The 22142-nt window shown below is 40.7% G+C and overlaps 1 protein-coding gene across 4 annotated transcripts in view; it reads right to left on the reverse strand.

Annotated features, from left to right (window-relative positions):
- Nucleotides 1-22142, reverse strand: part of DNAAF9 (dynein axonemal assembly factor 9) — a 131339-nt gene that overhangs the window by 67796 nt on the left and 41401 nt on the right. For 3 of the 4 annotated variants that reach the window (XM_047852348.1, XM_047852346.1, XM_047852350.1), the window contains 7 exons: nt 18770-18868; nt 14502-14557; nt 10964-11099; nt 7138-7219; nt 6121-6157; nt 1973-2060; nt 516-592 (listed from right to left, as the gene is read on the reverse strand). In XM_047852348.1, the coding sequence (XP_047708304.1) occupies nt 516-592; nt 1973-2060; nt 6121-6157; nt 7138-7219; nt 10964-11099; nt 14502-14557; nt 18770-18868 (575 nt within the window). The remainder of the gene's footprint in view (nt 1-515; nt 593-1972; nt 2061-6120; nt 6158-7137; nt 7220-10963; nt 11100-14501; nt 14558-18769; nt 18869-22142) is intronic. The other variant, XM_047852349.1, reaches the window with a different exon arrangement.

Below are 22142 nucleotides of genomic sequence, written 5' to 3' on the forward strand. Positions count from 1 at the left end.
TGAACCTGGGTCCTTCAGGTCTCCGACACCTCTGGTATTGATCTGCCTCCCCTGCGGTCATCAGGAATGTGTCTGACTCTTTCTCATACAGTTCCTCCATCTTAGGCTCCTTGGCCTCTCAAAGCCCTGATCTTGAGTTTCTCCTTCACACATCCCCTTATTTTACTAGAACGTTGCTCAAAGAGAAGGTGGAATGTCAAATACAAGGGAGAAGAGGGTCTTTATAAAATGAACATTAAAAATAATTCCTTAGGGGCGCCTGGGTGGCTCAGTCGGTTACGCATCCGACTTCAGCTCAGGGCGTGATCTCGCGGTCCGTGAGTTCGAGCCCCGCGTCGGGCTCTGTGCTGACAGCTCAGAGCCTGGAACCTGTTTCAGATTCTGTGTCTCCCTCTCTCTCTCTGACCCTCCCCCATTCATACTCTGTCTCTCTCGTCTCAAAAATAAATAAACATTAAAAAATAATTTAAAAAAAAAAAAATAATTCCTTATATAAAATAGCAGTCATTGCTTACCGTAGGCCTGCCTTAAACTGTGTCAAATCAAAGGAATCTAACCCGGATCCCAGGGTCTGCTCAGCTACCTCCTTGGCCTGTAAAACCAATCACAAAACAGAGACAATTAGCTTTCACAGCAGGAAAGAGTACACATCACTGATGGCAAGTACCCTTCTAACATTTGGTCAGGAGAACACTGTGCCCCTCCCCTCTACATGACTGCTTTGTATACAACAATAGATTAAAGTGGAAACATTGTGTTAAGGGAAACAGGTGCCTGCTTTCTTTGGGCTGGGTTCACAGGAAACACTTCATTCAGGCAGGTGGGCACTGGAACTTGATCTGCTGGGAACTGTAACCAGCTGAGATGATGCCATTGTGAGGTCTGGAAAAGTGTTTTCTCCCCCCCCCCCCCACCCCCCCTCCCCTGGCCTTGAGGGAGAGACTACTGCCCTTGGAGTTTCTGTCAGATGCTAAGAATATTCAAATACCTAGATTCACAAAAGATCAGTTAAAAAAACAAAGGTATGAGAACTGATAGTGCATAAACTTTCAGCTAAAGGGTTGAGACATCCCAAGTTGTGCCAGGGATTCAAGTTCAGTGAGGAGGGGAGATAGCAGGGAGCTGGTGACTACGGCTACAGTGTCTCTGGTATCTACATCATACACAACCTTTCCAATGTCAAATGGCTTCCTTCAGGAAAGGTCCTATTGGCATTGGGAGGCATCAAGCCGACTCTTCTCATCTCCTTACTGGGTCAGATATAGGAATCCAACTCAGCAGGGCAGGTTAACCGCAAAACAGCAAGGAAGAGAACGGTCAGAGAACGAGAACACATGTGCTTGTCTAGGAAAGGCAAGTCAGATTTTCTAATCTTTAGGGTTTTTTTTTTTTTTAAACACTAAATTATAGGAAATCACACTATATAGTTCAAAACAAACTTGGGGAGCCTGGGTGGCTCAGTCAGTTAAGCGTCTGGCTCTTGATTTCATCTCAAGTCATGATCCCAGGGTTGTGGGATCGAGCCCTGCATCCAGCTCTGCACTGAGCATGGAGCCTGCTTGAGAGTCAGTCTCTCTCTCTGTCCCTCTCCCCCACTTGCATGCTCTCTCCCTAACATTAAAGAATCAAACTTACCTAACTTTATATTTTTCTTTATTTTTAACTTTTAAAAGGATTTTTTAAAAGCTATTAATTAAAACACTATGCTACAGAATGATTTTCTTTAACACAAAGATCTACAAAGCTCTACAAAGAAGTGCTGATTAGTGGTCCTTCGTAGGACAAACGACACTTCGGTCACAGGCAACAGAAGCCCAGTGCTCTTCAGGCATCTGTGTCTGGTGCCAGCTCCACCGAGGCCCAAGCTCGCACAAAACTGAGTAGTACCAGGTATCCAAAGCCAAAACAGATGGATAGGAAGTTTTACATTGAAATAACTACTAAAGAAAGAGAAACATGGTATTTAAATTACCTTTGTTAGACTGGAAGTTTTAGCATAACATGCAATGCCAGCCAAAACAGCCTCAATAACAGCAGCATACACCTGGGACAAGAGCCTACTTTAGAACAAAAAAATATGGGTTAACTACAGCATCATAAGGTTTCAATAAACACTGCATGCACATAAATGACATTCCCTAAGGAACTGAATGAGAAAAGTACAAAAACGGAACTCATTGATTTCTAAACCTTTAAGCCATGTGCCCCATACCTGAGATACACTTTGCTCTTACTAAACCATGACAGAAAAGTCAACTCTTCTTAATTCTGCTCAGAAGACCAACCTTCCCTGTTTGTGATCCAACAGAAGAGAACTCTGTGGGCTCCCTAGCCCCTTCAGTGTCATGGTACAGACTTTGCTTTTCCAGGACCAAGCACACCACACCTTCATGTCATCTCCTCCCAGGCCTGCTGTGGGCTGGCTGTTACTGGAATCTCAGGGTAGGAGACGTGAGGGGCAAGAGAGATTACTAGAGAAGATAAGCTCCACTTAAATTCAAATTCCGAGCTGCAGACCACTTTACAAGTAGCTTACCTGCTCTAGAGAATAGAGAATGTTTCTGAGGGGAAACATTCTCTTCCTATAGCCTCCCTGCTCCCTGCCCGCCAATCTTGTTCTTTCTCTTGGACTCCTCACTTCCCAAAGTGATTATACGGTTTTTTTCCCAAAGTGATTATACGAAGGTTTCTTCCTTTGCCAGACTGGGACTGCTATGAAGGTCCCTAGAAAATCCGACACTGGTTCCTCTTAAGCAAAAATTTTCAATCTCCGTATTTTGGGCCAGATAATTCTTTGTCATGGGATCAGTCCTGTGCACTACAGGATGTTTAGCAGCACCCCTGGTCTCTATCCATTAGATGCCAGTAGTACCCCAGTTGGGAAAACAAAAATGTCTCCAGCACTGTCAACCATCCCTGGGAGTCGGGGGTAGGACTGGGGGAAGAGGAGCAGTAAAATTGCCCTTGGTTGAGAATCATGCTTTAGGGGAGGGAGATCCAGGATCTTATCAGGATAATTACAGACAGAAGGGGTTCATTCACAAGGCCCTGAAAAGCAAAGGAGGTGCCTGGCAAGAAAGTGATAAAGCCTTGCCTCAGACTACTACAGAAAAGTCTATTTTTATGCCTGAGAATCTCTTAACAGGTAAAGGAAGGTGACAGGAATTGGAAAGCAGGAAGGAACACAGAAATGATCTGATCTAACTCCTCTGACAGAAGAAGCAAGTAGGGCCTCTGAAGGTGGAATAAGTTGTCCATGCAACAGAAAACGAATGGCAGACTTGAATTCAGGTCTGATGCCAGCCTGGTGCTTTTCTACTGTGCCATGTCATACTGCCAACTTCTTTAATTTCCTCTTTGGCTCCTGCACCACACCTCCATATTATAGGTAAAGGATTTGAGTTGGGTAGAAGAAGAAAAAAAAAAAAGACAGAAAAAGTATACATAACAAAATGATAGCTCCAAGAATCAGCATATCCTGAGGACTGTTGGCCAGGCCATGAGAGAGGGGTCCATCCTGGGATGAAGTAGGCCTGGCAGGGACACTGACAATGAGCTTGGCCACTTCCAGGTAAAACCACAATCCTCCACACCTAAACACCAACACCAAAGACATATATATGTCTTCCTCCTTTCCCCACCCAGCTTGATTCAGACATCATTCAGTACCAACACTGTTCAGGTCTCCCCACTCTTGGCCTTCTCCTATACAGACCCTCAGATAAGAGCTGAATGCAAAGGTACCTGGTTATGGACTCAAAATGGCCTGAATGGGAGGTCCGAGATTCATAACAAGAGAAGAGTGTGCTCCATGCCTAGATGGCACTGCTGTTGCCTTCCCTAGGACTCCACAAGGCCCAAGTTCTACCAGCTCTGTGATTCAGTAAGTCTCCTGATATGGGCCCATGCAACCCTCAATACCAGTCCCTGAAACAGGGTACCAATGTACCCTGTTTAGGAAAAACGCCAAAGATCCAGAATGAAGATCCAGTGGCTAAGCACAGTGGCATAAAAGTATCAGCAGATACAAAGCAAGACTATATATACCCATCAACGTATGAGAATGCAGTTGACTTGCTGCTAAAGTGTAGAAAATCCACACATTTAAAAACTGCACAGGGGCTCCTGGGTGGCTCGGTCTATTGGGCATCTGACTTCGGCTCAGGTCATCGTCTCAAGATTCGTGAGTTTGAGCCCCATGTCAGGCTCTGTGCTGACAGCTCAGAGCCTGGAGCCTGCTTCAGTTTATGTGTCTCCCTCTCTCTGCCCCTCTCCTGCTCATGCTCTCTCTCTCTCTCTCTCTCCCCCCACCCTTAAAGAATAAACAAACATAAAAAAATTTTTTTTAAACTGCACACACATTGGGGTGCCTGAGTGGCTCAGTCAGTTGAGTGTCTTCTTGATTTTGGTTCAGGTCATGATCTCATGGTTTGTGAGTTTGAGCCCCGCATCGGGCTTTGTGCTGATATTGTGGAGTCTGCTTGGGATTCTCTTCCTCTCCCTCTCTTTCTGCCCCTCCCCCTGCTCTTACTCTCTCTTAAAAACAAAACAAAAAATAAAATAAAAAATAAAGAACTTCACACACGTTAATTACCACTATACAAAACCTAAATGTAGAATTTTTAAAAACCCAGAAAGATACACAGTAAGATATTAAAGGGTAGTGCCAAAGAGGAGGAATTATAGCCGATCTTATTTTCCTTACTTTCTTTTCAGTTTTCCAAATATTCTGTAGTCTGACTATATTCCTCACATTATACTTTTTCCAATACAGTTTAGTGTTTCCTACCCCAGAGGGGTAGGGGTAATTCTGGGAACTACTATAGCCTGAGGATCATATATTTATAAAAAGATCCTTAGATGATTCTCTGTGGCCTGTCACTATTGGCCTTTGGGAAGCACTTGTCTAGACCATAGTAGTTTATGTTGGAATATTTAACTAGGTAATAACAGAACTCTATTATGTTTGTATTTTTAAAGGAAAATTCCTTTTTGGAATTCAATAGTTTCAGCATTGTTATGGATTGAATTGTTTCCTTCTAAAATTCATATTGAAGCTCTAACCCTCAATGTGATTGTATTTGGAGATAGGACCTTTAAGAAGGTCATTAAAGTTAAATGAGATCGTAAGAGTAGAGCACTAATCCAGTAGGACTGGTATCCTTATAAGAAGAGGAAGAGACATCAAAGACTTCTGTTTCTCCACTAGAGCACAGAGGACAGGCCAGGTAAAGACACAGCAAAAAGTGGTGGTCTGCAACTCAAGGAGAATGGCCTCACCAGAGACCAACACTGCTGGACCTAGAACTTGGACATTTAGCCTCCAGAACTGTGAGAAAATACATTTCTGCTGTTTAAGCGACCCAATCTCTGATATTTTGTTATGGTAGCCCAAGCAGACTAACACAAACATTAATGAGTTTATTTCTTATCTTCGGTTTCCTGTTATATGTGGGGGGAGAGAAGTTAACACTAGGACCTTTCTAAAGTTGCACAGCCTAAGTTCAGATCCTAGTGCTGATCCCTAAGCCTGAGAGTCAACTCCAGAGGAAACACTGCTCAGACCAGATGGGGTTTCACAGATTCTCCCAATGCATTTTAGGATGTTTCATTTGTGGGAAAGCCTCTGATAAAAAATGTACTATGTAGAAGACATAGAAGAGTCAGGCCATTGAAATGCATAGGTGTGCAGAGAGGAAGTCTCTGAGTTCTGGAGAGAGAAGCACATATCAAAGACAGCAGGACTCCATGCTGAGGGACAGGGGCTGGGAACTAAAGCTCTGCTCACTACTTCACTCTGCTCACTCCCACCCATTGCTGATCTCAAAGTGGGACAGCCACTTCTTCAGAGTAACTCAACTTTGAGAAAGAAAAAATAAGAGGGACACTTGGGTGGCTCAGTTGGTTGGGTGTCCGACTCTTGATTTTGGCTCGGGTCATGATCTCATGGTTTGTGAGTTCAAGCCCCGCATCGGGCTCTGCACTGGCAGCGTGGAGCTTGCTTGGGATTCTGTCTCCCTTTCCCTCTGCCCCTCCTCCGCTTGCTCTGTATCTCTCTCTCTCAAAAATAAATAAAAATTAAAAAAAAAAAGAAAAAAGAAGATAGAAATGAAGACTTACATTTGTTCAGTTTTCTTGGGCAGCTTACTCTCATCACCTGTGAAAAGAGAACCATGAATTAAGTGTGACAAGATCACAAGACATGCAAACATTTCACAAGGAGACTACAATTTCGTAATTTGAAGATGTCAAGAATTACATTTTTTTTTCTTTTGGGTTAAATACAGTACAAGCACACACAAGAGAGAAACCCAGCTTCGCCCGGTATCCTCCTAGTCCTTCACTCCTGACGCTGATTTTGTCACCACTAAACACCAGAGAAGACATGGGGAATTTCAGGCTCTGGAATGTTTTTGCCTTTGCTTTTAATTTTCTTAATTAAGAGGTATAATTAAGTAGGCTCAGTTCTGACTCTTTTATTGTTTCCTTAATTAGCTGACCCTTAATTATCATGCTTCTTTCAGAATCTTCTGGCTTATACGGCAACACCCAGGTAAAAACCTGGTTTCTGCTATACCCTCTGTGGAACAGTGCTGAGATCCTCATTCATTCTAGAGATTCTTCTCTATACCTCTTTGGATGTCTGCAACTTCTAGTTACCCTAGCAAGGAGAGCAGCTCTAGTGGGCCTAACCTTTCTGTATGGCCCTGCAGCATGGAACACTTGCTCCTGTGAATGTTCCCAGTCCACAGGTAGCCTTCTACCATGGTCCTTCCTCACAGAACAGCAGGCATCTGGCTGAGTCATCCAAAGTCCCACTGTAGCCCACACCTCCTGCTATCCCCTACTAGGACTTACTCATCTTTGCCTTCCCTCTGACACTGAGCACATGGTCTCACATATGGTTAGACTATATACATCCTGAGCTGATAATTGTTCCTCCTGAAATACATTCTTTGAGAAATGTGTTAGGCACATCAACTCTCCTTCTGGAATCAGAGAGGGAGTTGGAGGCTGACAAAGTGGGTATCTTAAGCTCCTGAGGAAAGCAGTAAACTGTGAGTCCACTTTTATCTAGTTCATGGGAGAAAGTACTCATTAGGTAAGTTGATGAGATGATAACTTACAAGAACTTACCCAAGTAAGGAACGTGGGTAGCTCCGAAAAAGTATGTTCTTGAACAGGCAAGGGGCCCCTTCGGTGAGACGCACTGTACTACCTGGATGTCAGAAAAAAGTAAGAGTAAAAAAGGAGCAGGGACTTAGGTGTGTACTGTTAGAGAAACGAAAAGTGTATAGTTAATGGAAATCAATTTTATTTCACCAACAGCTGATTTATTATTTTTTAAAGGCACAGAGGAAAAGGTCACGTTTAGCTGTTGTTTTTCCAATGGTATTTTGTGTGTGTGTGTGTGTGTGTGTGTGTTTTTAACCTTGGCTACATTGTGAGGTTGCTGTCAGGTCAGCCCATGATGCTAATGAATTCACATCTTAGAAGGAAAAGAGGAAATATGCTTGGATTTTGACTTCCATTAATAGTCTAGAACTTTCACAGTGAGGACCTTGGCCAACATGACAGGCAGATGTGTGGGGGAGCTATAAATTCAAAGAGGGTGCTCCCCAGGTCCCCATCTTCATTTGTATTTCATCTCTATACACAGGCCTTGGAGAAAAGAAAATAAGTTTCCTAGATTTAAAAATTCTTATTCTTCTTTGTTTAGTTCATTTATATAAAAGTAGATAAAGATGTCCTTTTCTCTTGTGAAAATCCAGCATCTCATCAGGGTTCCCAGGATATCAGGTATAAAACAACAACAAAAAAATGCTACTATAGGAGCTAAAGGAAAAGAAATTAGCACAATATATTAAAAAAATAGCTAAATGTGACACAAATATTCCTTCTACTCCAATGTTTAAGGAAGTCACAAGAGAATGCATGGCATTTTTTTCTGTAATATTGTGAACACCGTGAATCCAAAGATTTGTATTAAGGACTTGTTATGACTACTCTGTAATTCACCATCATGAACATGATCAATATTACCATGATCCTAAATAAAAATGCATGTACATATTTCTAATTGTTGGTTAATGGACATATTTCCTCAATAAAACATGTTCCCTGGACTCCAAATTTCTCCTAACTCAAGTTTTTTTTAAAGATGCCATGTGTTTCAAACCAGCTTCCTGAGATTATATCATAAATTTGTATAAGTAAATTTCACATCTAATTTACTGATACATTAAAAGAAATCAGTACAAGAGAATTTACATATATAATGTACAACTACTCAGATAATCTGGATTTGCATGTTTTACCTGTCACTGATTAATCTGTAAATTATTCATAAATGGCACAGAAGTGGAAAGGGTAAGTATGTTACACTGAAAAAGAGATGAATGAAGATGAAAGGTCATAATCTCAGACCCCCCACCTCCATCCCAGGACCAAATCTCATATAAGTTCCTTGACCTCATTAAGTTTCTGAGTTTATAAAATAAAGATCCCCAATTATTATAAAAAGTTCTACAAAGAACTTGGAAAATTAAAAAAAACTTAATAGATTGTTTTGAAGAGCAGTTGTAGGTGTAGGTGTACAGAAAGAATTAAACCCACAGGTGTGTGTGGCCCTCCCTACATTCTGCAGTCGTCTTCCTCTCTCACTCTAGTCCATACGCAGCCTCCAGGAGTTCATCAAAATTGTTATTTACATGTGGCTTCTGCTCCAGGTAAGCAGACATTGGCTGTGACTCTCTCGACTCACCCCTCTAGATCTTGGAGTGTATTTGCCTTGAGACTTCAGTTCTTTGATGAGCCCAAGAAAAGTTGTTGGTTTTAGGTTTTTTAGCTTTCTTGTTGTAAGGATGGGAGAGATGATTTCTAAGCTCTTTATGTGTTAGCACCGAAAGTGGAAGTCTGCCCTGGATCTTACTGAAATCTTGCACTTTAGTAGCCCTTCTTTGACACTGCTTCTGTGGGTGAATAGGGGAGCACATTGCTTTGTTACCGCCTGGTAGGAGCGTTAAGTCCAGGTTCTCCACACAGACTCTACTGACACCCAGAGTATGTGTGTGTGTGTGTGTGTGTGTGTGTGTGTGTGTGTGTGTGTATGCGCACGCTCGAGAGCACATGCTCCTTGTTACTGCTGGGCAGAATAGGAGTTTAGGTTCCCCAGTATGCCTCTAGTGACACCACCCTGGCTTGGGAGAGTCACAGACACTATGGGTAAGTGATGGCCTTGTTATAGCTGAGTGGTGGTGGAAGTCCTGACTCTCCACTGGCCTCCAATGATACCACCCCAAGGAAGAACACCTCGTTACTGCTGGATAGTGGTGTACATCCAAGACTCCCCTGTCTCCACTGATACTGCAGGGGGAGGGAGGGTACACTGGTGCCCAGTGGGGATGAAAGTCATGGCCCCCTACTGGGCCTTCTCTAATACTGACAGGGGTGGGGGTAAGGTAATGGTGCCCTGTTACAGCCTGGCAAGGGTGGATATCTAGGCTCTTCACTCAGCTCTTGTTGGCAGGGGTAGATGGAAATATTTTCTGAGGGGTTTGGCAGGAATAGAATAGCTGTTATCTAAAATTTTTTTTTAAATTTTTTGAATGTTTATTATTTTTTGAGAGAGAAAGAGAGCGAGCGTGCGTGCGAGCATGAGCGGGGGAGGGGCAGAGAGAGGGAGACACAGAATCTGAAGCAGGCTCCAGGCTCCAAGCTGTCAGCACAGAGCTTGACACGGGGCTCAAATCCACAAACCACGAGATCATGACCTGAGCCGAAGTAAGACGCTTAACTGACTGAGCCACCCAGGCACCCTGAAAGTTTTCTGTCTTGTTAGGCTGTCCCCTTCCTAGTCCTTCCACCAGAGAAAAGAGGCTTTACTTAGGGCTTTCTAGGTCTGTGCCTATTGGCATTTCTGGGTTGTCAGCTTTCCAATATCCAGTCTGGGATATATAGGCAAAAAGGAAGCCCAGAAAACTCACTGCCATGTTGTCCCTTTGGTCCTAAGGTCCTCAGCCAGCCTACTTCTTCTACCTTCCTATGTTTCTTTTATATATAGTGTCCAGGGTTTTTAGTTGTACTTAGCAGAAGGAATAGGAAGAAGTAGGTCTACTCCATCTTCCCAGAGGCAGAAATCAGCTAGTCTCCTTAAGTTTTAATTTAACATGTAGAGTCAACAAATAAGATTACACAAAGAAGCCTATGCCATTTGGCATTTTCTGTATATTCCAAGGGTGCTCTGGGTGGGGGGAGGTTGAAATGAGGCCTGAGCCCTCCCATTACAGGGCAGTAAGATCCTGACAGCATATCTATTCGAGCAGCCCTATGTTCCTGACTGGCTTGGAGACAGATTTGAGGTTTCAGTCCAGAGAGACTAGGTCTCATGTTCTCCAGTCAAAACTAAACAATAGTACCTACCTCCCCAGCTTTCCTGATTGTCAGGAACATTCTGAAAATAATCAAAATTCCATGGACTTTTACAATCACTAGAGTCTCACAATTCAGTCTAATGTTTCCTTTAAAAGAACATAGTAGACAATTTACCACCAAATGCAAAAGTCTTCTCCCTGGCACCCTCAATACAAGAACAGTGACCCTCAAGGTTTATGTCCTGAAATGTAACAGTTAAGACAAAACAAACTTAGGCTTGGATGACTCTATTTCCAATTTAATTTAAAATTCTTATTCTACTGACAATACTACTATGACAACTTAAAGAGTTTGGTCTGTGGAAGTATTTTTTTAACCTTTTTCCTTCAAATATTTAAAAATTAACTATGATGTTTTCAAATTATACCTAGTACTTCTATAAATACAGTCAGTTTGCAATCACTTCACTCCAAAACAACTTCAAGTTCAAGGTTAAATCAATACACTAACCAGAAAGGTTACCCTTAACTTCCCCTCTTTCCTATTTAATAATAAAACCAATTAAACACCAGGTAGTCAAGCCACTCACCATGTGTTTGGCAAAGCTCCCACTGGGACCAGTGCTGCGTACCAGGTGCCCTTCAGAAGGGAAGTTAAAGTTGCCAGCGTTCAGGTTTTCTCGTGTGGAGTGATTACCAAAGAGAACGAATGGCTGCCTATTAGGGCTAGAGTGGCAAACCAGAAATGTGATTAGAAAAGAGATTCCTGGGGCGCCTGGGTGGCGCAGTCGGTTAAGCGTCCGACTTCAGCCAGGTCACGATCTCGCGGTCCGTGAGTTCGAGCCCCGCGTCGGGCTCTGGGCTGATGGCTTGGAGCCTGGAGCCTGTTTCCGATTCTGTGTCTCCCTCTCTCTCTGCCCCTCCCCTGTTCATGCTCTGTCTCTCTCTGTCCCAAAAATAAAAAAAAACAAAAAAAAAAGAAAAGAGATTCCTGGCCAGGACAATTTCCCAGTGAGTGGGTTCTTGGGGTTTTCAGAGTGGTGTCCTGCGGTCTGAACAAAGTGGTCAATACAGCCCCCCTAACACTCCCTACTTGGTGGGAATGGATGCCAGATGTCTGACTCCTCCTACTGACCCATAGAGATCATTTAGGGACATAACTAAATCCAAGCCAGGTTTATATTTTCAGCTTGTCCTACTTCTTAAGGAGAAAGTTCTGTAAGTCTGCTGTCCATGGTGCAGAGATGGAGCAAGAATCCAGTTTCACACAATAGCATTTTAGTGGAAACAGAAATTTTAAAGGATGATAGCAGTTGTGATAGACTGTAGGCAGACAACAGAGGCATTAACTATTTGGAGTAGCTTTTAGGATGGGAAGAGGAGAGTAGGGCTACGAATGTCATCACTACCACATCCACCTGACTTGCATGTGTCCCCTTCTTCTGTCTCCTCTCTTGGTTAGACTTGTCTTTTTGTGGTTTTTTGTTGTTGTTGTTGTTGTTGTTGTTGTTGTTGCTGTTACTTTCTTTTTTCTCAGCCCACTTCAACTGACCCCCTCAGTCACTTCACTCAAATTACTCTTGCAAAAGTCACCAAATGACTTTCACATAGCAAATAGCCAATCCACTAGGCAGCCTTCAGCCTGCCCCTCCTTGGTCTCTCAGAAGCACCGGACACTCTTTCCCTGCAAAAGCTGTTGCTTTTCAGTCTCCTTCATCAGCCATTCTCCTCTTCTATCTGCCTCAGAATATTCCTAGGGTTTTACTTTCAGCTATCTGCCTCTCCTCTCCTCTTTCATGATCTACCCCACTATACCTGTTCCCCTGAAATCAGTATCCATCCAGGGACTGAGCCAGACCTGAGAGGCCCCCTTAGGCCTCCTTAACCCTCTAAATCCAATCAATCAACTCACTAGTTGTCCATTTCCCTCAATTCACATGGTTACAAGCCTCGTCCATGCTGCCATCATTTCCTCCCTAGACAACTAGAATGCTTCCGCACAGCTACCCTGCTTCCACTCTCGCTCTCCTACAGTCTCTTCTCCACAATGCAGAGAGCACAACCTTTTACACATGCAAAGACTGTAATGCCTTTATGTTACTTTCAGGAGGACTGAAATCTTTCACATGGTGAAAGATGATCTACATTCAACTTCTTTGGCTCCACGAAAGGCCACTCTCCTCCAACTCCTATGTCCTACCAAACTCATCCTCTTTTATGTTTCTTATGTTCTCATCTCAGGGTGCTTTTCTCCCTTTTTTTTTTTTTTAAAGATTTTACTTTAAAGTAATCTCTACACCTCATGTGGGGCTTGAATTCACAACCCCAAGATGAAGAGTCACACGCTCCACTGACAGCCAACCCAGGAGCCCCTCCCTTAATTATCTTTGCTCATCATTCAGATTTCCTCCCAGAGGAGTTCATGCTCCCAGCTATGGTCTTCACAGTACCAAGTTCTTTTTTCCTTCATGGCACCAGAGTTTGTAATTATATTTTTTTGTGAGGTTGCTTGATTAAGGTCTTATTTCTCCACCACACTATATACTCACTCCATGAGGGCAAAGACCATGACTAGTTTATTTTTGAATTTTAATTTTTTAAAAATGTAATCTCTATGCCCAACTTGGGGCTCAAAATCATGACCATGCTCTACCAACTGAGCCAGCTGGGCATCCCCGTGGCTGGTTTACTTTTTAACCATGTTTCTCTTGTTTAGTATGTCATATGTTCTCAACAACAGTCAGTGACTAAAGGGTATTTTTATTTTCTTTTATTATTTTTTTAATGTTTATTTATTTTTGAGGTGGGGGAGGGGCAGAGAGAGGGAGACACAGAATCCGAAGCAGGCTCCAGGCTCTGAGCTGTCAGCACAGAGCCTGACCTGGGGCTCCAACTCACGAACCATGAGATCATTACCTAAGCCGAACTGTGGGACACTTAACTGACTGAGCCACTCAGGCGCCCCAAGGGTATTTTTAAAAAATAGTTTCTGCTATGTATTGAATATATCCCCACAAAATTCATAGGTTAAAATCCTAACCCCCAAAGCAATGGTATTAGGAGGTATAGCCTTTGGGAGGTGATTAAGCCATAAGGGCAGATCCCACATGAATGGTATTATAAAAAAGGCTCTTATAAAAGAGGTCTGAGAGATCCCTTGCCCTTTCTGCCATATGAGTTTATAGTGAAATGAGGAAGCAGGCCTTCATCAGACACTGGATCTCACAGTGCCATGATCTTGGACTTCCTAGCCTCCAAACTGTGGGAAATAAATGTTTTTTTGTTTATAAGCCACCCAGTTTATGGAATTTTTGTCATGGTAGCTAAAACAGATTAAGACAGTTTCCTTTATCCCTGATCCTTTCTTTAAATTGCCCTTAGTGTGTGTCATGTGGAAAAGTGTTTACATTTCTTTGTATTACTCTTAAAAATACCTCCTTAAGCTTCAGGCAAACAGGGGCTCTTAAAAGTAAACATAACTGATTTTTCTTCTGAAGCTTAATTCAAGTTAAGTGACTCTTCAACCAGTGTAATCTGTCTCATTTCACATTGGATTGGAATTAGGAAATAAAAGAGAGGAAAAATCTACTTTGATCTACTTTGATCCCATCCCAGGCTGGGCCCTCCGGATTACCATGACAAAGAGAGGTGCTAAAGGAAAAACCACAAGAAAACAAAATGCAGCAACCCTGATACTCTCTTGTCTTCCTGGGGCTGGACCTTTATTGCCAGAGCCCTTTTACTCTCCACAAATGAGGATCCCTGCCCAGCCCATGGACATCCTACTTCCTAGCTTTCCTGGGGTAGGGATGGAATATAAAATTCCTTTCTTAAGATTTCAGCAAGCTACAATGTTTTAAAAACTAGTTTGCTATAAATCTATATTAATATATATATATATACATACACACACACACACACACACACATACATACATATACACACATATACACAAAAGCAGTGAAATGGACGATTTTTCAGAGTATGCATTTCTTAACCTATGATGACCAAAGTCAGTCTATATTTTCCTGACTCTACCTTCTGGACTTAGATGCTCCCTCACATCCACTTCCCTTGTTAAACCCCATTTCTCTAACATCATTCACCTTTCTTCCCCAAGAAACCTACCTGTTTTCAGTTATATGGCTGGAGATCATTCCATGACTGAAGTAACTTCTGAATGGCTAAAAAAGAAGCCAACACTGTATTATATCACAATTTTATAAAACAATCACAAATCTCTCATATATGTATGTGTGTAGGTATAGAGTGTGTATGTGTGTATTGGAAAGAGAGAATGAGAGAGAGAGAGAGAGATGTGTTTATAGATTATTGTAAGAACATGGAAGGACATATGTGGTAGAAAGCAACATGAATTTGGGGGACAAGTAACTAACAAACAGCAACAGAAATAGACAAATGGCTGCAAGAGAAAAAGAAAGGTAAGGAAAAATTCTTGTCAAATTTTATGATTTAATTATTGAAACAAAATTGGACCAACCATCATCTATGGTCCAAGATACTAATCATGTAGGAATTTTCCCTTCTATTAAAAATTTGTTTTTTTCTACATTTCTTTTTTTTTAATGTTTATTTTTGAGAAAGAGAAAGTGAGCAAGCGCACGCTGGGGCAGAGACAGGAGGACAGAAGATCCAAAGCAGACTCTGTGCCAACAGCAGAGAGCCCAACATGGGCTTGAACCCACGAACCATGAGATCATCACCTGAGCTGGTCAGACACTGAACCCACTAAGCCACCCAGGCACCCCTGTTTTTCTACATTACTAATAAGGGAATATACATTAATTCTAACATACTAATTTAAAATCAGCATTAAGAGAGAATCCACAGAACTTAGAAATACACAGAAAGAAGTTTCTCAGGAAAGCACAGAAGTATTTCTCAGCATTGGTATGTAAAGTGCTAGGCTAAACACTTAACCAAAAATTGATACGCAGGGACTATGTCAAAAGGGTCAAAATTTCGGGGCGCCTGGGTGGCGCAGTCGGTTAAGCGTCCGACTTCAGCCGGGTCACGATCTCGTGGTCCCAGAGTTCGAGCCCCGCGTCAGGCTCTGGGCTGATGGCTCAGAGCCTGGAGCCTGTTTCCGGTTCTGTGTCTCCCTCTCTCTCTGCCCCTCCCCCGTTCATGCTCTGTCTCTCTCTGTCCCAAAAATAAATAAGCGTTGAAAAAAAAAAAATTAAAAAAAAAAAAAAGGGTCAAAATTTCAAAATGCAATTTTAATCCTCTTAAAAAACATCTATTGTTTACCTCTTGCTCTGATTATGTAAGTAATATATGCTTATTTTAAAATATAACAATCTAAGAACTGTTAACTTTCTGGTAAATTTTCTTCCTATCTTTTTTCTATGGTACATCCATAGCATATGGCTGTACCAAAGTTTATTAAATAGCCCTCTATTCTTAGAAATCTATGTTTCTTATAATACTACAATAAGCAACTTTTCATAAGTTTTATTTGCAGCTTTATTTTCTTAAAGCAGATATGGAAATGAAATTATACGGTAAAAAGGCAAAACTATATTGCCAAATTGTTTTTCAAAAAAGTTTTATCAATATACACTTCCACGTACCATACATGAGTGTGCCTATCTCAGGGTAAACTCATAAGCACTGTCGATTAAATGTCCATTTAAAAATATTTTTTTCCAACTCGATAAATGAAAAATGGTACCTCACTGCAGCTGTATTATACATTCCTTTGATTTCTAATGAAATAGAGTATATATTCAAATATGTTCAATGGCTATCTGGATTTCCCTTTGGTAATTAACTGTTTACATCCTCTGGATGTTCATCAATTTGAGTTTTGGTGTTTACAGATCTTACTGATCTGTAAAAACTCTCTCTATATTAAAATAATAGCGGGGCACCTGGGTGGCGCAGTCGGTTAAGCATCCAACTTCAGCCAGGTCACGATCTCGTGGTCCGTGAGTTCGAGCCCCGCGTCAGGCTCTGGGCTGATGGCTCAGAGCCTGGAGCCTGTTTCCGATTCTGTGTCTCCCTCTCTCTCTGCCCCTCCCCCATTCATGCTGTGTCTCTCTCTGTCCCAAAAATAAATAAACGTTGAAAAAAAAAATTAAAAAAAAAAAATAATAATAGCTATATTTTACTGAGGTTTACCTCTACTGTGATAGACACTTAAATGTATTGTCTCAAGTAATCCTAATAACCTATGAGGATCATTCGATCACTATTTCCTCTAGTTCCGTTCTAATACTAAAACGGGAAAAAAACATATGAAAATAAAATATAAAGTGGCCTTCAAACATGAAAAAAAGTTCAAGCTTACTCATTATTAGAAAAATACAAATTAAAATAATACTGACATACCATTTCTTATCTACGAGATGGTGAGAAATTAAAAAGTGTGACAATACATCCTGTGGTGAGGCTGTGATGTAACAGGCACTCTCATATACAGCTGGTGGGAATGCAAATTGGTCAACCCTTCTGAAGAGAAATTTGGCAATAGCTAACACAACTAGATGTGCACTTACCTTGTGACCCAGCAATCGCATTACTAGGTATACAAACCTCCAACAATATGAAAATACATAAGCACAAAGTTATTTACTATGGCACTGTTTGCAATGGCAGAATATTGAAAACAACCTAAATAAGCACACATAAGAGAACGGCTGAATAAATTACAAATCCACACAGTAGTAAACTATGAATCATAACAAAGAATGAGAAGATCTCAATGAACTGACTTGGAGAAAGTTGCAGGATATTTTCTTGTTAAGTGAAAAAGTGAAAATGACTACACGTATGTTGCCCTTCAATGAAAAAAACAAGAGGACATAAGAAAATACACATGTATCTGCTCATGTGTGCAAAAGAAAAAAAAAAGACAAATCAGAAATGAAGAGATTTGTTATCTACTGGTAGTAGAGTAGGTGGAAAATGGTGGAGTAAGGGAGTGAATGAGAAGGAGGTGATAGGAAACAAGGAGTGACATGTCACAGAATATACCTTTTTGAGTATCTTTTACTCTAGGAACCACAGTAATGAGAGAAAAAATAATCCAGAAAACTAAAAAGGGCACTGGTGAAATGTGGGACTACTTCATGTGGCCTAATATAGAGGTAACTAGAGTCTCTGAAAAAAAAGATGGACAGAAAAAATATCTGAACAAATAATGGCCAAAAACTTCCCAAACTAGATGAAAACTATGAATCCACAGATCCAAGAAGCTCAACAAGAGCCAAGCGCAAGAAACATAAAGAAAATTATAGTGAGACACATCAGAATCAACTCAAAACCAGTAAAAAAAGAGAAAAATTTAAAAGCTGCTAGAGGAGAAAAAAAAAACAGTTATACAGAGAGGAACAAAGATAAACACGAAAGAACAGACCATCAGAAACAATGCAAGTGAGAAGACAGTGGAACAGCATCTTCCAGGTACAAAAAGGAAAAAACGGTCAACCAAGAATTCTATATGTGGCAAAATGTCTCCCAAAAATGAAGGTGAAATACAGATATTTTTTCAGACCTATACAAGTTGGAAGAATTCATCATCAGAAGGTTTTCACTATGGAACATATTAATGGACACTTCAGGGAGAAGGAAATCATACCAAATGGAAATCTGGATCGTCACAAAGGAATGAAGAGCATCAAAAACAGTAACTACATGGGCAAATATATAAGATTTTTTTTTATTACTTAAATCTTCTTAGAAAGGATTAAAATGAGATTAAAAGGAGAACTGACTGCTTAAACAAAAATAATAGCAATGTGTTGGTGGCGTTTATAACATACGTAAAAGTGAGATGCATGACAACAAAGGTCAATGCCAGCTCCAAAGATCAGGAGTCAGTGTAGCACAGGGGAGCTGAGGACTGGTGTGCAAAACCAAAGTAGGCTCAAGTGCAAGCTCAAGATTTGTCTTCTGATCCTTCTTACTGACTAGTTTTGGGCACTGGCCTATGCCTCGGTTCTTGATTTAGATACCACTGTTTACTCCTGGAGTGAATCTTACCCTGAATCTAGTAACTTCATCATTGTTTGCGTGGAAAAAAAAATTTACCTAGACACTCAACTGACAAAGGTGTGCTACTCACATGTGGAAAATTATGTCTAGGCTTATCAACTACTGCCCAATAGAATTCCTTGCTGACAGAGGTATCATGACACTGAAAAATGACTATCCATCTTATATAGGAGCTGGTACCAAACACCCAACTTCCTTATAGATGTTGGTAGGTTGGCATGGGGGTTAAAGACTTCTATACAGCATACAACAAAGCATAAGGAAAGAATAAACATATTAGGATCAGTAGTGTTGTATTCTGAAAAAATTAACAAAACAAAAATAGAAACAATAAGTTAATCAGGTTTTTCTTTCTCTTTGACCCTTCCCTTACATACCTCACCCGCTTGAGATTCAGAAAGTTCCAGCAGGAAAGGAATTTCTGTATCAAAATTAGCAAAGAAGCTAGTCCACTGATGTTCAAAAGCCACCAAATCCTATGAAGAAAATGAAAAGGATAATGCATTTGGTTATATTAAGAAGTACTTTAGAAACATGAATCAGATCTCAAGTACTTTAGAATCATGAATCAGATCTCAAAATACCAGACTGTTTAAATGTTTTAAAAGTTAACAGCAGGGGAGCCTGTTGTGGCTCGGCTGGTTAAGCATCAGACTTCGACCCAAGTCACGATCTCATGGTTTTTGAGTTCAAGTCCCACATCAGGTTTGAGCTGTCAGCACAGAGCCTGCTTCAGACCCTCTGTCTCCATCTCTCTCTGCACCTCCCCCACTCGCCCTCTCTCTCAATAAATAAACATTTTAAAAAGTTAACAGCAAACTACAGATACATGTTACAACATAGATGAACCTCAAAAACATTATGTCAAGTGAAAGAGGCCAGATATAAATGACCACCTGGTGTATTCTCCATTTATATGAAACATACAGAAAAGGCCAATCTATAGAGACAGAAAGTAGATCAGTGATTTGAATGAGGAACAGAGACTGACTGCAAGTGAACACAAGGGAATTTTTTGGGTTGATGAAAATATTCTAAAATTCGATTATGGTGATGGTTGTACAACTCTGTAAATTTCACTAAAAACTACTGAATTGTACATTTAAATGGGCAAATTTTATGGTATATAAATTATAGCATAATAAAATTGTTTAAAAAAAGGGGGGGCAGTAATGGCCACTCCAATGCCTTAGCAATGCCTTTAGCAATCTTTGTTGGAAAGAGGGACCTATTTATGATGTATCTTAAAGATGGTACATCCTGTGCCAAAAGGGTCACATCAGTGGAGCTTTAAGGACAAGTTAGATGACCTTAGTTAGAAGTTGGGTGGTGCCATGGGTGGCCCAGAGCCCTCTCCTCCCTTACACCCTCCCCCAGTGGCAGTGGGAGGATTGTGAAACTGTGTGCCCTTCCCAGTTGACTCTCCTCTTTGTGCAACCTCTTTCCTTCCCCATCCCAGCTACTTTTCAGCCTCCTCTCTGAACTCATTCTGGTTCCCAGTCACCACACATTGCTTTGTGCTACTGGCTTTCCTTTAAAACATCATCAGTTAACCAAAAAAAAAAAAAAAAAATCATCTATGAGTTGCTTAAGACACTCAAATAGTATCCTTGTCTTATTCTTAAGTTGCTGATAATTTGTACTGAGATAAGTTATCTTCACTGCCCATTTCACAGTTTAAGTGTCTGTATGTTGGTGCTGGCCTAGTGCCTTGCTCACAGCAGGCATTCTGTTTGCTGCATTAAAACTTACTAGCTGGATTTATGCTCTCCTCCATTCTTCTCTCCCAGTCGGGGATAAGCAAGTACTCAGACCTATGGGCTCCGTGTTAGCCAGGTATTGAGTCCACTGGCCCTAGGCATAGAGCACAATGGACCCCTGCTGGGAATTCTTAGTGTAAACAACATTCTTACTAATGGCTCCGCTGCTTGTTGCCCAGATGATCTATATTTTATTTATAAATAAATACAGAAGTATATGTGTATATGTATCTAAAATTATTTTAAGTAATCACATGGGTGACAGTGCTGATACTGCTTTCTGAATATGTTTTATATATAATTTGGGATAAAAAAATCAGGTATACATGTGAGAATATTTGTATATACATATGGAGAGAAAGACACACACAGAGAATTTCCTACTTCTATCCACTGAAGAGATATAGAAACAATGACCAAACCAGTACCAATGAGCATTCGCAGCACCTACACTGTTGTGCTAAAATACCACTCCCCAAACAAACTAGAACTTATCAGAGAAATGACGATTCCAGACCTGGGACAGGAAATGTATAAGAGAACCCAGGAATCTCTTATTGTAGTATATGGCAAGGAAGTTATCAAGGACTATTAGGGTTGTGTCAAAACAATTCGTAACCAACTTTAAGTGAGCTACTACCCAAAGATGAAACAAGCTGAACATCAGCAAAGATGGTAACTGCACTGGATAAAAACACATCAAATAGGTTTAAATCTATGAATTCAAAATGAGATATATTAAAAAGAACTAACTGGTTACTTTTGGGAATGGTTGGGAACCAACTTTATTTTGAAAATTGATAAATAAAAGCAAGAATTCAAACAATTATCCTGTTCTTCCCACATGAACTCCACCACTGCATAACCAAATAGCAAGCTGAATTATTTCTCTTTAGAGAATATAAATGAAGAAGGAATTATAGAATTGGAATACTACCATTTTACAATGGTGAATTAAGGATCTAATTAATCAATTAAAGACCTAAGGACCGTACATCAACGACTGTTCACAAAATTAAGAGATTCAATTACACATATATACTTCTTGTAAAGAATACCCTCTCAGAAGTAGTTTTCCCTCCAAAAATCATTCCTGACACTGATTAAACCTCTAGATTCAATTACCAATAATATGGAAATACAGAAGACAGGGAAAATGTTAAACTACATGATAGGAATGTGATCAACAAATCCCAATGAGGATAACTATAAAATAAATGATCTGATTTCCTTAATAAATAGTTAAGTGGGGGTAGGGACAAAAAGAACCTATAGATTAAAAGAAACGTAAACACACACACACACACACACACACACACACACACACACACACACAGGCAAAGTTAAACTATGTATATAGTATACATAGTATGCAAAGTGTAACTAGCATTATACATGAAGCACATTTGGAAGCACATTTTGATGATAAAATTGCAAAGAAAAGTAGGGGTCATTGCCATAGAATTCATGATAGTGTTATTCTTCGGGGAGTAGGAAAGAGGTGATGGGTTTGGCAAAAAGCACTCAGACTGCTTCTGGGGTGGCAAGACTCTGTTGCTTTGCTTTATAATGACTTATTAAATTACATATTAGTTTTATGTTCTTTTCTGAGTCTGTGTTAATAAAAAGTCTTTAAAAACAGACATACAAGTAATATACATTCATTACAGAAACTCAGAAAATCTAGAACAAAAATCACTGTTAACATTTTGGAAAATACGGGGCACCTGGGTGGCTCAGTCAGTTAAGCATCTGACTTTGGCTCAGGTCATGATCTCACAGCTCATGAGTTCCAGCCCTCTGTGCTGACAGCTCAGAGCCTGGAGCCTGCTTCAGAATCTGTCTCCTTCTCTCTTTGCCCCTCCCCCACTCGCATATTCTCTCTCTCTCTCTCTCTCTCTCTCTCTCTCTCTCTCAAAAAAGGAATAAACATTAAAAAAATTAAAAGGAAAAACATTTTGGAAAATGTTCTCATTCTATTTTTACAGAC

This window comes from Prionailurus viverrinus, chromosome A3 (genome assembly GCF_022837055.1).
Source record: "Prionailurus viverrinus isolate Anna chromosome A3, UM_Priviv_1.0, whole genome shotgun sequence".
Taxonomy (NCBI): domain Eukaryota; kingdom Metazoa; phylum Chordata; class Mammalia; order Carnivora; family Felidae; genus Prionailurus; species Prionailurus viverrinus.